General features: G+C 39.7%; 1 protein-coding gene across 1 annotated transcript in view; it reads left to right on the top strand.

Annotated features, from left to right (window-relative positions):
* Nucleotides 1-14,577, top strand: part of Wdr72 (WD repeat domain 72) — a 164,871-nt gene that overhangs the window by 22,870 nt on the left and 127,424 nt on the right. The window contains exons 3-10 of the mRNA XM_028773615.1: nucleotides 2,277-2,383; nucleotides 6,090-6,168; nucleotides 7,563-7,737; nucleotides 8,489-8,565; nucleotides 9,450-9,569; nucleotides 10,691-10,872; nucleotides 11,211-11,307; nucleotides 14,029-14,170. Of these exons, the coding sequence (XP_028629448.1) occupies nucleotides 2,277-2,383; nucleotides 6,090-6,168; nucleotides 7,563-7,737; nucleotides 8,489-8,565; nucleotides 9,450-9,569; nucleotides 10,691-10,872; nucleotides 11,211-11,307; nucleotides 14,029-14,170 (979 nt within the window). The remainder of the gene's footprint in view (nucleotides 1-2,276; nucleotides 2,384-6,089; nucleotides 6,169-7,562; nucleotides 7,738-8,488; nucleotides 8,566-9,449; nucleotides 9,570-10,690; nucleotides 10,873-11,210; nucleotides 11,308-14,028; nucleotides 14,171-14,577) is intronic.

Consider the following 14,577-nt stretch of genomic DNA (forward strand, 5'->3'; position numbering starts at 1 on the left):
CTTCTAAGAAGGACCAAAGCACCCACACTTTGGTCTTTCTTCTTCTTGAGCTTCATGTGGTCTGTAAGTTGTATCTTGGGTATTAGCTTTTGAGCTAATATCCACTTATCAGTGAGTGTATACCATGTATATTCTTTTGTTATTGGGTTACCTCACTCAGGATGATATTTTCTAGTTCCATCCATTTGCCTAAGAATTTCATGAATTTACTGTTTTTAATTGCGAGTAATACTCCACTGTGTAAATGTACCACATTTTCTGTATCCATTCCTCTGTTGAAGGACATCTCCCATCTTAGATGCAGTGTAAGCACCATAGTTCAAATCTAGCTCAACATATATACTGTTCACCAATGTTTCATTTTATGTCTAGTGTATCCGTCAATGTACTTGAGACTAATAATGGGAAACAAGAGAAAAAATATGTGATATCTCTATAAGTTCTCTGTGGGCAGAAATCATATTTAAAAAAAAACTACTGAATTTTTAAAATACCTAACTTGACTTGCTTCCTCTAAAACAATAAAATGAACTTTTCTACACAAGAAAACCAGTCAAATGCTTATTTATAATGTCAATGTGTCACTTTCTTATAAACATTTTGAAAGTGCAGCCCTACGTGTTTACTCTTTTGTCATCTCATGTCTGAAATAAAAGATACATTCCAATTTTGTGAAAAAAGGGTCTGAAAATCAAAACTATAGAGTAGAAAACACAGGGATGAGAGATGGCTCAGCAGGTAAGAGTCCTTGTGAGAATCTGAATTTGTAGTTTAAAGTTGGCAGCTCAAGTAGAATTCAGCATCAAGACAAGGTCTCATCTACTGAAGGTACCTGACTAGAAGGTATAGGGTTCCTCATCCCTCACACAAGGTCCACCACCATCACAATATGTCCTAGTGGGATTCTGTTGCTGTGATAAATAACATGACAAAAGACAACTTGGAGGAAATTGATTATTTAGCTTATACTTCCAGGTCACAGTTCATTTTTGGGGAAAGTTGGGGCAGGAACTCAATCAGAGGCTATGGAGGAACAGTGTCAACTAGATTGCTCCCCATGGCTTGCTACCTGCTTTCTCACATAGCACAGACCTAACTACCTAGGAACAGTACCATCCACAGTGGGTTGGGCCCTACTACCTCAATCATCAATCAAAAAATACTCTTCAGACTCACTCTACAGGCCAACCTGATTGACACAAGTCTTCAGATGAGGTTCCCTCTTTCCAGGTGACTCTAGGTTTGTGTCAAGTTAATGACTAATACTAACCATGACACAATGCCACCCTGAAGTAGTATTCTGGGCAAACAGTGAATTGAAACCTTACAAGATTACTGACTCATACTATAGTTAATTCTTTCTTAGTGCTCCTGGATGGATATTCAATGGGCTTATGTGAACTGACATTTGCCCACATTGTCCCATTGCCTATTGTCCACAGTTTGTCATGTGAAACAGAATCATTTCATTGTTCTAGAAGTCCTTTATGCCCTAGGGTCTCCTGCTTTCCAGAACCCTTGATGAGCACTAGTGTTTTACTTCCTTCATTCTATCTTGACTCAAAGGTCATAGAGTTGGAGTCATACAGCAGTGGACTTTCCAGGGTGGCTTCTTCTACCTAAGCAATACACACAGATCTCTACCTGTCTGTTCAGCTTAGCTGCTCATTTCTTTTCAGAGTCAGCTAATATCTCATTGTTTGCCTACAGTTCTGTAGTTTATCTTCTACTGTGGGGTAGCTAGGGTGTGTTCCCATTCCCATTTTTAATGATCCTGAGCAAAACTGTTACAAATGGGCATAGATTTCTGTGAGGATGCTACTTTTCAGTTTGTCTGGGAGAACCAATGAATGTCATTCTTGGGATGGGGATGACTTCCAGCATGAGATTCTCCTGCCTTAGCCTGTCAAGTGCTGGAGTTACATGCATTCAGTATCACGTGCCACATGAAATCCTTGCCCCCACAGGCTAGGGTCATGGGGGATTTCTGGACATGAGAAACACCCACAATGACTTATATGTATTCAGAACTGAAATGTCAAGGAAGTAGTCTGCTAGTTATCTAAGTTTCATGATCAAACCCAAACATAACCGAATCTCTGGCTTCCCTAGTCTGTGGATTTTGATGTGCTGTGTATCAGCTTACCTGAAACTTGCACACATAAAACATCTTAGCACAAAAAATTCCTAATTAGAATATGCAGATATGTTATCATTTATTGTTATTATTCCTGGAAGCTTAGCGTTGTTAAAAACCCCACTTTCAACATTTTCAGATTTCAGCTAAAGAACTTCTTTTTGGTCATTCGGCTTCAGTGACGTGTTTGGCAAGAGCAAGAGACTTCTCCAAACAGCCCTATGTTGTGAGTGCTGCTGAGAACGGGTGAGTGACAAGTGTCTACTTTTACCTCTGTCTCAATTACCTTCCTTTGTAAAGTTAAAAACGAGTGGAGGGGAGATGTACCTGTGGGCAAAGTGCTTGCACTCAAATGTGAATTCCTGTGTCAGAATCCCAGCAACCATGATAAAAGCTATAACCCCACAACTGAGGAGTGCTGAATACAGCAGGAGATCTGGAGGCCGCTGACTGGCCATTCTAGCCAAATTGATGAGCCCCAGATGTCATGGGAGAGCAGGAGAGAACAATCTAGACAAACACCCAATGTTGACCTCTGGCCTCCAAGCACTTCATGCCTGGTGTGATATGGAACACCTGTAACTCTAGCACTCAATAGGCTAAGGCAGGAGGATCACATGGTGAAGGTCATCCTTAACCCAGGAAATGATATTAATTGTTTTTTTCCCATAGGAATTGAACAGTAGCACCTACACAAAACCTACATACAGTTGTACACCCACTCTCCATGTTCAACCACATATGTGTGTATGCGTGCATGCATGTGCACACACACAGACACACACACACAGACACACACACACACACATTCATGATAAAGTAGATCATGATTGAGGGAAACAGCCAGTGTGGATCACTGTCCTCCACACATGCGAAAGGAAAGCACACAATAAGATAGTCAGAGTGACTTTTGGTAAAATGCTAATCTTCATTATATGATAGGACCATGCTTTACATTGCAGTTATTGCCAGACAATCTGAAAAAGAAAAAGATCAAGGAAAACATAAAAGAAAATGAGACTGGGAAAGATGGTTGTGAAAATAATTGGTTTTTGTAAACGATATGTTAAAAGAAAATAGGTGGGGAAGATTATCAGGCATGTGCTAACCAAATGAGGTTGGTATGGTAATATTAAAATTTATATTAATACACTTACAGAGTTAATGCAACATGGTTAATTAAAATTGTAAAGCAAAAAGCCTTGATATTGGTAGAGAGGATTTCCATATGTTATGAGAAGTTTTGGTCACCAGTGGAAGAGCAGTAGGTAAGTTTCTGAACTCAGAATGGAGATTCTGCCAGGACAAGGGTCCTTAAGACTGAGTCATCTCAGAGTCACCTGCCAAGGCTCAGTGCAGAGTTCTGGGCCATAACCCTGCAGATACGAGTTCATAGGGGTGAACTTGGGCCCAGTAAATTGCATTTCCAGCACAGTCTTAGGCTGTCCTTCTATTCCTACATCCTAGAGACCGTATTTAAAGCCGCATGTGCCCACTGTAGACAGCTGGGAAAGTATGAGACAGAGAATAAGTTGAGAATCTTACATGTGGATAGACTATTCATTGACAGAGAACCAACAAGGGAGGAGGGTGTTCCCCAAGGCTTGTGAGCTTTCAGATGCCACATGAATGAAAACATCTGTAGGCAGGTGGTTATGGGAATCTTGAGCTCCGATGAGAAATCGTAGCTTACCAAGCACAGAGACAGCAATAAAGAGTTAGAAGTAGATAACGTGCAAAGGAAATAGGAATCAAGAAAAGAGAGTTCAGATGGGGCTGGAAAGATGGTTCAGCAGTGAAGAATGCTTACTACTCTTCCAGAGGACTCAAATTCAGATCCCAGCACCCACATGAAGGCTCACAACTGCCTGTAGCTCTGACTCCAAAGGACTTGGTACCCTTCTCGGGGCTCTATGGGCATTAAACTCACATGTGCATATACATTATTTCCCCCACGAATACACATAACTAAAAATAAAATGTATCTTTAAAAACTAATTATTAGAGATACCAGCTTAAAAATAAACTTACTTCAAAACATATCAGCTTACCAAGAACTTTAAAAAAACATACATGGTAGAATCTAATAACAGCCATGGGGTGAAGATTGCTGGGGTATTTTAAATACTTTTAGATGTTTGTTGATCAGAGGAAGGACCAGAAATTACAGTGCTAAACAACATTACTGTGTTATTTTATGCCATTGGCTACTTAGAATTCAATTTCCTTACCTTCGATTTCTATATCCTTCATTTCCCTTTTAGATATGTTATTAGTAGTCTTATTTTTGTGATATATATTTTTTTAACTTCTATTTTCTTTTTTCTTATTTTTTCTGCATACACACAAATACACAGTGTGTTTGTGGACACACAGATTTTTCCTCCTGTTTTTTTAAAATTACATGCCTTTTCAGGTTACCTTGAAAACTCTTTGGGATGCAGTTAGTTAAACAAAGCGCGAAGGTCTATGAATATTTTCTTCTGATTCTAGGGCACACCTGTGTACCTTGTGTTTATGGCCTTTTGGAATGAGCATCCTTTGTTGTGGAGACCTGTGTACTGCACGGTGGTTGTGGCACTTCTGCACTCTGCCCACTAGATGTCAGTAGTGTGTTCCTAGTGGCAACTTGGTCGGTCCTGGAAAGTGGTTGATAGTGCGGAACCAAAACCACCCAGGTTTCAGAATGACTGGTTTAGAATATTGACTCCTAGTGCTCTGTTAGCAAAACAAAACCCTGAAAATCATCAAATGTATGCGATACTTAATAGCATTAACCTGTATTAATCTGTATTCTTTTATTTATGCCTCAAGTACTACCAGTACTATCTGTTATCTTGGCCTTCCTCTCAGTCTAAAGATATTGTTTAGCATTTGCTCCTGGTTATTTCATTTCTAATTATTATCTTTAAAATGATTTTTATATTGTTTCACATTTCCTGAGCGACACAAAACATCCACAAGTACATGGGAAGGTTTGGCTTTAATGATGTGCTTTTTATAAAACATGAAACTTTTTCTGGGTCTGGAGAGATGGCTCTGAAGCATTTCCCACAACACTCATGAAGCTAGTTTTTCCTCTCTAATACACACACACACACACACACACACACACACACACACACACACTTCTATATTGAAGTTTCTAAATCTAAAGGCTGTTATGCTATTATGCAACACTGATTTGGCTGCCTTGGTTTACTGAACTGAAATCCTCCAGGTTTAAATTACCTGGCCCATTTCACAGTTTCATTGTACAGACTGTGTCTATGCCTTCATAACATGAATTAAAACAAGAAGTCCTAAAAACATAATGAAGGTTTTTACAAATATCAAGTGTTAAGACTTGTTTATTTCAGAATTTCAAATCATGAGAGGAAAAAAAATCAAAGAAAGAAACTGAATCAGTGGTAGATCAAATGTGGCCTCTTGGTGGTGCTGTTTGTTTTCATGAGAGAGGAGAGAGAGAGAGAGAGAGAGAGAGAGAGAGAGAGAGAGAGAGAGAGAGAGAGAGAGAGAGAAAGAGAAAGAGATGAGAGATCCTGCACACAGAAATGATGTGTGTCCTCCTCAGAATATGTAGTTTAAGGTCAGTGAAATAAATTGTTTTTAAATGATTCTATTTCTATGGAAAGACCTGGAGGGACCATAGTCCTCTCCCTCTTGAAGGCCTCAATGGCTGAATCCTCACAATTTGTTCTTAGCCAGGATGGCCCTAAAGCAAAGCTTGCAGGTAGTAGGCAGTGTCTCATTACCCAAACAAAATGATACAGCAACTTAGTGTCAACCCTGCTAATGACCACAGCATTTTTCTGTCCAATAATCTGTAACAAAAAGCTACATGATCAAGTTGCGCCTAAGTGCATCACCAAAGAAAAACTTGGAGGCACAAAAATTATTCCAGCCAATTGTGTGGAAATGGGGGAGAATAATATGGAGTTCTCTGTTCCAGGGAGATGTACATGTGGAACGTGAGCAGTGGCCAGTGTGTGGAGAAGACCACCCTCCCTTACAGGCACACTGCCATCTGTGTAAGTGTGCTCCCTTCAGAACACTTGAGATGCCAAAACACTAACCTATGTATAGTGTTTTCTACCTATCTGAGCACTTAATATCTCTGGAGAATATTCTTTTCTTGTGTTTTCTTTTTTTCTCCATGGTGGAAAAATATCACCAGTTATGTCTGTTATCTTGGCCTTCCTCTCAGGCTAAAGATATTGTTCAACAGCATTTGTCCTTGGTTATTTCATTTCTGATTCTTATCTTTAAAAATGATTTTTATATTGTTTCACATTTCCTGAGTGACACAAAACATCCACAAGTGCATGGGAAGGGACGATGTGCTTTTTATAAAACATGAAACTTTTTCTGGGTCTGGAGGGATGGCTCAGGGGTTAAGAGCATTCACTGCTCTTCCAGAGGACCCAGATTTGGTTTCCAGCACAGAAATCTAACCGCAGCTTCAGGAGATACCCTGCCGTCCACTAGCCTCTGCAGATGTGCACTCATGTGCCGTCCACTGGCCTCTGCAGATGTGCACTCGTGTGTACGTACCCGATCTCCTGCCGATGCACACATACCTGTAATTAAAATCGTAAAAATCTTAAGAAAGCAGTAAAGCTCATGCCACATTTAAAACTCTTAACTAGTTCTTCTGGTGGATGTATTCGTTTCTTTTTTTTTTTTTGTAAATAAAAAAGAAACCTAGTTATAATTTTTATAATTATTTTTCAATTAAGGGGCTTTCTGTTTCCTCCAGTATCAGAAGTGAAACCCAAGAGCTCTATCTTAGCTATACTTTCTGATTTTTAAAGTAGGTTCTGGAGTATGATGGACAGATTACAAATGTAGGGGTAATCTCATCATTCATATGACTTTATATTTTTCTCATTGTTCATGCTTCTGTTACCTCATATGGCAATACTCACCCACTCTCTCTCCTCTTCTCCTGGGACCAGAACCCAGATGCAGAGCTCAGGGGCATGGTAGAATGTATAGCCTGGTCTTTAATAGAAAATACTTCCAATGTGTATTTGGTACAAGAATATTTCCCCAATATTTTTGAAATATTTTTATTTCTTACCAATTTTTAGCAGTACTACTGGAGTAGAAAACCCAGGTTGTTATTGTTTAGCTCTGAATAACATTGCAGAGATAATATACCTATCACTGTCCCATGATTCATAGTGTTTCTTTTTAAAAGAACTCTCCTTTTACCTGGGGCATGGCATGGGTGTTGAAGCTAAGCTGAAAAGTCAATATGACAAGAGTCTGTGGTTAATGAAGGGGGCTTGAGGTGTTACCTAGTTCCAAGGGTTCATTGAGGACAGGCTGACTGGAATTCAATTGAGAGGTTTTTACACAGCTAGAATGGTGTGAACACAACCCATCTCTGAGGTGCTGTTCTTGGAATGCCTTCCCATAGTACTACCACTGCGCCTTCCGGATGACTGGTGAGGGCTGGCTGCTGTGCTGTGGGGAATATCAGGATGTTCTCGTCCTTGACGCTGGAACTCTGGCTGTCCTACACACTTTTTCCTCTTTACAGTCCCCCGATTGGATGAAATGCATGTGCATCGTTCACTCTGTGAGAATTCAAGGTAAGGTAACGTGGGCGTCTCAGCGTCTAAGATGGCACAGAGGCTGGTGAGATGCTATGGAAACTGTCAAGCTAGAGCTGAGATCACTGTTGGTGTTCACCTTGTCCTGGGGGAGGGGCAGCTCTTGAAGCCATGGCAGGGGAGAACCAGATCCCCTCCACGAGTGGGTCAAGTTATTAGGAAACCAGTAGGAGGTGAAGACACGCAAAAGAGAATCTGTTTCTGCTTGCTGAGAGGGACAGGCAGTTGGGCTGTTTGTGTGTTCTGTCTCTGACTTTCCTTCTTCTTCCTCTGTTCCTTTTCCTCTTCCCATTCTCTTCCCTTCCCCTTCTTTTCTTTTTCTCTTTCTGTCTCCCTCCCTCCCTCCCTCCCTCCCCCCCGCCCGTCCGTGTGTGTGTGTGTGTGTGTGTGTATGTGTAGCAGTGGGACCCTTTTTCTGGATATAGCACTGAAACTTAGTTTCTGTAGTTGGTAATGCCCACATACAGTGGGAATTGGTTCTACATTCCCATCTGTAACAGGTTCAACACAACCATTGTCTGGCAGGTGCCATGACTTTTTCTTTAGCTGTATTCTGCACACACATAGGGTGTTAGAACCTGGAATGAAATCATTCCCTTAACAAAAATCAAAGCTAAATATGTCTTTCTGACCCAGTCCTTTGCAATCTTTGAGTGACTATGAGGTAATACTGACAAATATTCTGGTTCCCTGGCTGACAGCTCATATGTGACTTTTCTTCTTTTTGCAGAAGACTCTCTCTTGGTTGTATCTGTAACCGGCGAGCTCAAAGTATGGGACCTCTCCTCATCTATCAACAGCATTCAGGTTGGCCTGGAAACCACTAATTTTTTCATTATTTCAATCACTATTCATTGAAAATTTCAAACCATGAGCGAGTGATGCCTGTTCACAGTTGAAGGTTAAGATGATAACTTTCCAGGGGTGGGCACCGAGGCATTTGAATTGAGCCCTTCCAACCGTAACTCCATACATAATATAAATAGTAGACACTGTTCTGTCTCCTCCCCCTAGGGCTCTTCTAGGGTATGGGAGCTGTCACAGACAGATGCATAGGAGGACCACTTTTCTGAGGATGCTGGCATAGCCAACTGCTTTCTACCATCAGTTTAGGGTCAAAGTAACAGACAAAAAGGGAAACACAGTATGCTTTAGGTTTCCCTACACAGTCTGTGGCAATTTCTTCATTGAGTTGCTTTTCACAGTTTAGAAAGCCCCACACTACCCAGCAATATCAGAAGTCTCCAGAAGGTTTTGCTGCCCATTGTTGTCTTTTATACCTGTCTTTTTTTTTTCAAAGCACCTCTTGTATTGTTTCCTTGTGGTTTTTGTCGTTAAAACACTACAGGTTTGGTTTGTTGTTGTTATTTTGAATTTTAACATTTTTATGGCCTCCCCTTTTTGCTCTGGCTGAAAGACAGTAACTTTATGTTCCCCCCACTTATTATTGTTCTTTGTAGAATGGTGTTTAGTTGATTTTCAATAATAAGTCCTTGAATCTTAGGGGAATTTCTGCTCATAGCATTAATTGTATAGTGATGTTTAGGTCAAAACACTGGAAAGGAACCTTGGATACTTTTCCCTGCATAGTGATAAGAAGGAGTTCTGCTTTGGATGTGAGGATTGTGCCTTTTGTTTTTGTGGACATTTCCTGGACTGTGTATTAGAATGTTTTTTTTTTCCTTTTAAAGGAAAAGCAAGATGTCTATGAAAAAGAATCGAAGTTTCTTGACTCCTTCAACTGTCAGGCAATACGATTTTGCACGTACACAGAGAGACTTCTGTTGGTGGTATTTTCTAAGTGTTGGAAGGTATTGAAAGTGCCGGTGATGTACAATTGTAATGTTTTTCTGTTGAGTCAAACAGTAAAAATATGGTTTAAATATTGGGAAAAAATATCCTTCATGTAAGAACGTGAAGACATGGAGCAGCTAGCCTTTTATACCTGTCTTATTGATGTGTGCTCAGTTACTTTGCTCCCTAAGATACTCTATGTGAGCCAATACATTCTAGTTTTATCAGCCACAAATAAATGATGATAAAAATAATTGCTACGGGCTGGAGAAATGTCTCAGTGCTTAAGAGCACTAGCTCCTCTTGCAGAAGACTAGGTTCTACTCCTGGCACCCACACAGTGGCTTACAAATGCCTGCAACTCCCTTTCCAGGGGATCTTATGTTCTCATCTGGCCTCTTCAGGAATTTGTGCACATGATGCATTCATGGAAACAAACACTCATACACACAAAATAAAAACAAATTATTAAAAAGAGAAATAAATCTTCAAATTGTTTTTAAAAACAATGTCTGCATTTACTTTTAGAATCATAGTACTTACTACAAATATGGATGGACCATATTTCTGGATTATTTTTCTGTTGTGTCACTACTATGTTTTTAGGGAACATTTCTTCTTTTCTTGTGAATCTATTCTGTGATTTCTCCAAGAGTAAAGCAAAGTTATCATTCAATGACAGCTTGATTTTCTTTAATGTTTTACATAACTGCTATTAGAAGTCTATCTGACTTGTGCCATAATAACATATTGTTGTCAAAAACTTAAAGCACTCAAGCTAGCAAAGGCTTTCTACTACGCATACATCTTATATATAAGGGAAATTTAAGTGCTATACTGAGACTATTCATGTGGGAAGAATATTTTAAAATGTAAGATTTGAGTTTCCATGCTTAACAGATATACAGTAGAATAAGCCAGCCAGATACCTTAGGCTAAATGTGAAAGAATAAGTCTTGTGAAATATTACAAAATTACATTTTATCTTCACCCATGGGTACAGTATGTATGTTTTTAATATGCAATAGGCTGTAGTGTTAATTTCATCATCTCTATAGTGTTTATAAGCATAATTCACTGCTAATCTTACAGGCAGGCTCTATTTCCAGCCTTTGTTAATGTATAATTGCACTTGCAGATTTATGACTATTGTGACTTTTCCCTTCTGTGGACTGAAGTTAGTAGAGATGGACAATTCTTTGCTGGTGGAGAGGTGCTTGCTGCCCACAGGATCCTTGTTTGGACAGAAGATGGCCACAGTTATATCTATCAGCTGCTGAACAGGTGGGCTCAGATGGGAGCGGCATTCAGAACATTCAGGTAGAAAATGAACTTGGGGAGGTTTATTATGGAAAACCCTCTGCATGCGGCCCCTGATCAAAACCCAGAACAAAACAACTTTGGCACTGGAAGATTTACTCTGGGCTTGCAAGGCCTCTGCCTTTGTACAGCACAGCAGGGGATGAAGGCATGAGATTAGCCATGTAGAACTTGTACAGCTGGTGCAGGGCTTTCAAAAAGTCACTCGTAATTATTAACCCAACAATTTTTAACTGGAGTTTAGAAACTCAAATGGTGCCATCCGGCTTTTGAAAGTGAAAGGGGGCAAGGAAGCAAATGAAAGACCCTAAATTTTGTTTATAATTTTCCCCACGTAGTGGGCTTTCCAAATGCACATGCCCTGCCGATGGAGGCATCCTGAAGGGGACCATCTACCCGCACTTACTCTGCTCCACTTCTGTGAAGGAAAATAAGGTAAGGCAGGAAGAGTGGCCTCAAACTGGCTTTTTGCTTTGGAGTAAACTCAGACTTGCAAAAATGAAATCAAAGCATTAGATTAAGTTGTTAATGAGAAAATCAACTTTGAGTGTTAATGGCTCCCAAAGAGAAAATGTTGCCCATAAGAATTGTTGATTGATACAACAATGCCTATTCATTATAGGAAGATTACAAATGTAGAGAAGTTATTAAAACTCTGATTTCACCACCATAAATATTGACTGCCTACTGTAGCTGGGAATGTTTCAATTGTTGAAAAGTTTGTAGGAACAGTATGATTAATATGTACATGCCATTTACCTAGATGCACCATTACTGGAATTTTATTTTATGGATTCTCTCATACACATACACACACATCCCATGTTTTTCCTTTAATCTCTTTCACAGCATGTTCTTAACATTCTGAAATACCTGCTCCAATTCTGAAACTTTATGCAATGGTTTCTATACTTCAAAAACAAAAAATCCCCAAAGCTTAACTATACACTCAGATCATTTTCACATGTACTTAGCTATTCTTATGAGAAAAATTTTTCTTCAAGCAACCATAATTGAGGTTTACAGCAGGTGGTTGAGAATATAATTGTGAGCTTCCTACCTGGCTTAACTATACCTTTGACAGTTAACCACATCTGAGATCTAAGGAACTGTTTTATTCCAGGGGTGTTATTCAAAGTGATTTTTAACCTGTAACTCATCAGTTAATTACCCAAAAAGGTACTTCGTGAAGAGGAAGAGCTTTACGGTAGTGGCATATCAGGCATGAAAGCATGTGGCTGTGGGCAGAACAGTGATTTGATTAATTAGGCAGCAGAGCTCTTGGAAGCCCCACAGCCATGATGCCCCTTTAAGGTTTTGCTGCAAAACCTTGGTTAAAAATCTCTCAGCCAAAACTGAGAACCCTGGGTGCTGCTGGGGCAGAAAACACACACACACACACACACACACACACACACACACACACACACACAAATCAAATAACACCTTTAAAATTACAGCATGCATCAGGGAACATTTCTAAAGTCCTTAGTGGACAGTAGTGAAGCCTTGTCACAAAGCAGTGCTGTGGCTCACTCAGAAAGGCATTTTTGTTATTCTGAAGAGCCCACCGTTTGCTCCCTTTTGGCCTCACAGTGAAGTTTTACCAACACAATTTTCCACAGAAACCTGTGGAAATGTCACTCAGAAATTTCTACCCTAACAAGCAAATATCAAAGCTGTATAAAACCACTGTTTTAAAATTGGAAAGCTGGGGCTGGAGAGATGGCTCAGCAGTTAAGAGCACTGGCTGCTCTTCTAGAGGACTTGGGATCAATTCCCCGCATGTACATGGTGGCTCACAACCACCTGTAACTCCAATTCTAGAGGACCCAATGTCCTCTCCTGGTTTCCACAGGCAGGGTACACACATGGCACACAGATATATATGCAGGTAAGCACCTACACACATAAAATAAAACAATTTTTTTAAAATGGAAAGCTATCTAGTTTTGTCTCTCCAAGTATGAACACAAAAACAGATGTTTCACTTTCCAATGATTCTTCTTTAGATATCCAATTTTTTTCTGCCCCTCATGACATACTTTAAGTGGAAAAAATACCTAGAATCTAGTGAACTATAAATAGGATAATCTAATTTTAAGATTTTGATCACAGTAAACCTAGAAGAGAGTGTTCTGCAGCAACATGGCACTGGCCAGGATCAGTGTTTGGAGTCCCTCTATGGAATTTCATCGGTTATTTCTGTATCATTGAGAGTTCTCTTTGGTTCCTACTATGAACCTATCTGCTAAAGGGTTTGTGTGTCTCCTGAAAGAAACCTCTTACATTCTTCAAGTCTTAGCTGACATGAAACAAGGCTGCAGGTCCAAGGTGGGCAAATGTGTACAAACTAAAAATAATTATGGTGGAGGTCACTAACATGTATTTCAACTTTATCATTTACAAGCATATACAGTCTATACAATGCCGCATGACTTCAGCTGTCACCAGGAGGCCATTTTGAAACCAACATTTAGAGAGATCAACTCCAAGGTTTTAAAACGTGGGTGGTTTAATCTTATAATAGGTATGATTATGAGTTCTTAGAGCCAATAGCTGGTTAATAGTTCTGGAAAAGGATACCAAGGACTATATGTATGAGAGAAAACATGTATATATGTATACATGTTAACTGGTGTTATTTTCACTGTAATAGAACTGAAGCAACCAAAAAAAGAGTAGGCATGTTTGGTGAGCAGTATCATCATGAAAACACAGGATTTTGATTCAGATTCTTACACTCCAGGCCCATTGCTGTCTCCATTACCATGGATAATCCAAGTCCTTTCTCTAGCTTTCTTCACATGTGAGTTCAAGACCATGACAGCATAAACTCATAGCACTGGAGTTTCTTTTATTGATGACATTAAAAAAAAAAAAAACTAAACATGTACCCAGCCCTTACCACCAAGGTTAGATGCTTGTGTCAACTCTCTGAAGCTTAGCCAGTGATATCATTTCTCATTTTTAATAGAGGTTTTCGTTTTCTTTTACCTTCAAATCACAGACTATTTCATTTAATTTCCTCAAAAATTTTGAAACGGTGCCAAGTTGTTTAAAAAGATTTGGTTCAGTTTTGAAGTCTTGCTTTTCTCTTCCCAGTGGTCAGCACATTAATTATTACCTGTGCTAGGCTCATGGTTTATTTTTCAGAACCTGCATTTTGTCATGGGCTACATGAATGAACGGAAAGAGCCTTTTTACAAGGTACTTTTCTCTGGAGAAGTTTCAGGAAGAATTACATTGTGGCATATCCCAGATGTCCCCATATCTAAGTTTGATGGTTCCCCTAGAGGTAAGACAGTTTTGTCCTCCCTCCCCCATGTCTTTTTAACACAGTGTCTCATTAGGTACACAAGATGGCTTTGAATTCAAACTCATAGAGATCTGCCTGCTCCTGTCTCCCAAATACTGAGATAAAGGTGTGCACCCTATGCCCAGCTTGCCACTTTCCATTTCTTTTCATTTATTTTTAATTATGAGTATATGTTTGCTGTGAATATGTGCACATTAGCGCAGGTTCCCCCAGAAGCCTTTGGTATCTGACCCTCTTTGGAGCTCAGGTTACAGGAAACCGTGAGCTACTTAACGTGACTGCTGGGGACTGAACTCGGGTCCTCTAGGGGAGCAGTCCATGCTGTTCCATCCTGAGCCATGTATAACCCCATCAGTTTCGATTTCTAATCTTATTTTCTGAAAAGC

The sequence above is a fragment of the Grammomys surdaster genome, unplaced genomic scaffold, assembly GCF_004785775.1.
Source record: "Grammomys surdaster isolate TR1022 unplaced genomic scaffold, NIH_TR_1.0 231, whole genome shotgun sequence".
Taxonomy (NCBI): Eukaryota; Metazoa; Chordata; class Mammalia; order Rodentia; family Muridae; genus Grammomys; species Grammomys surdaster.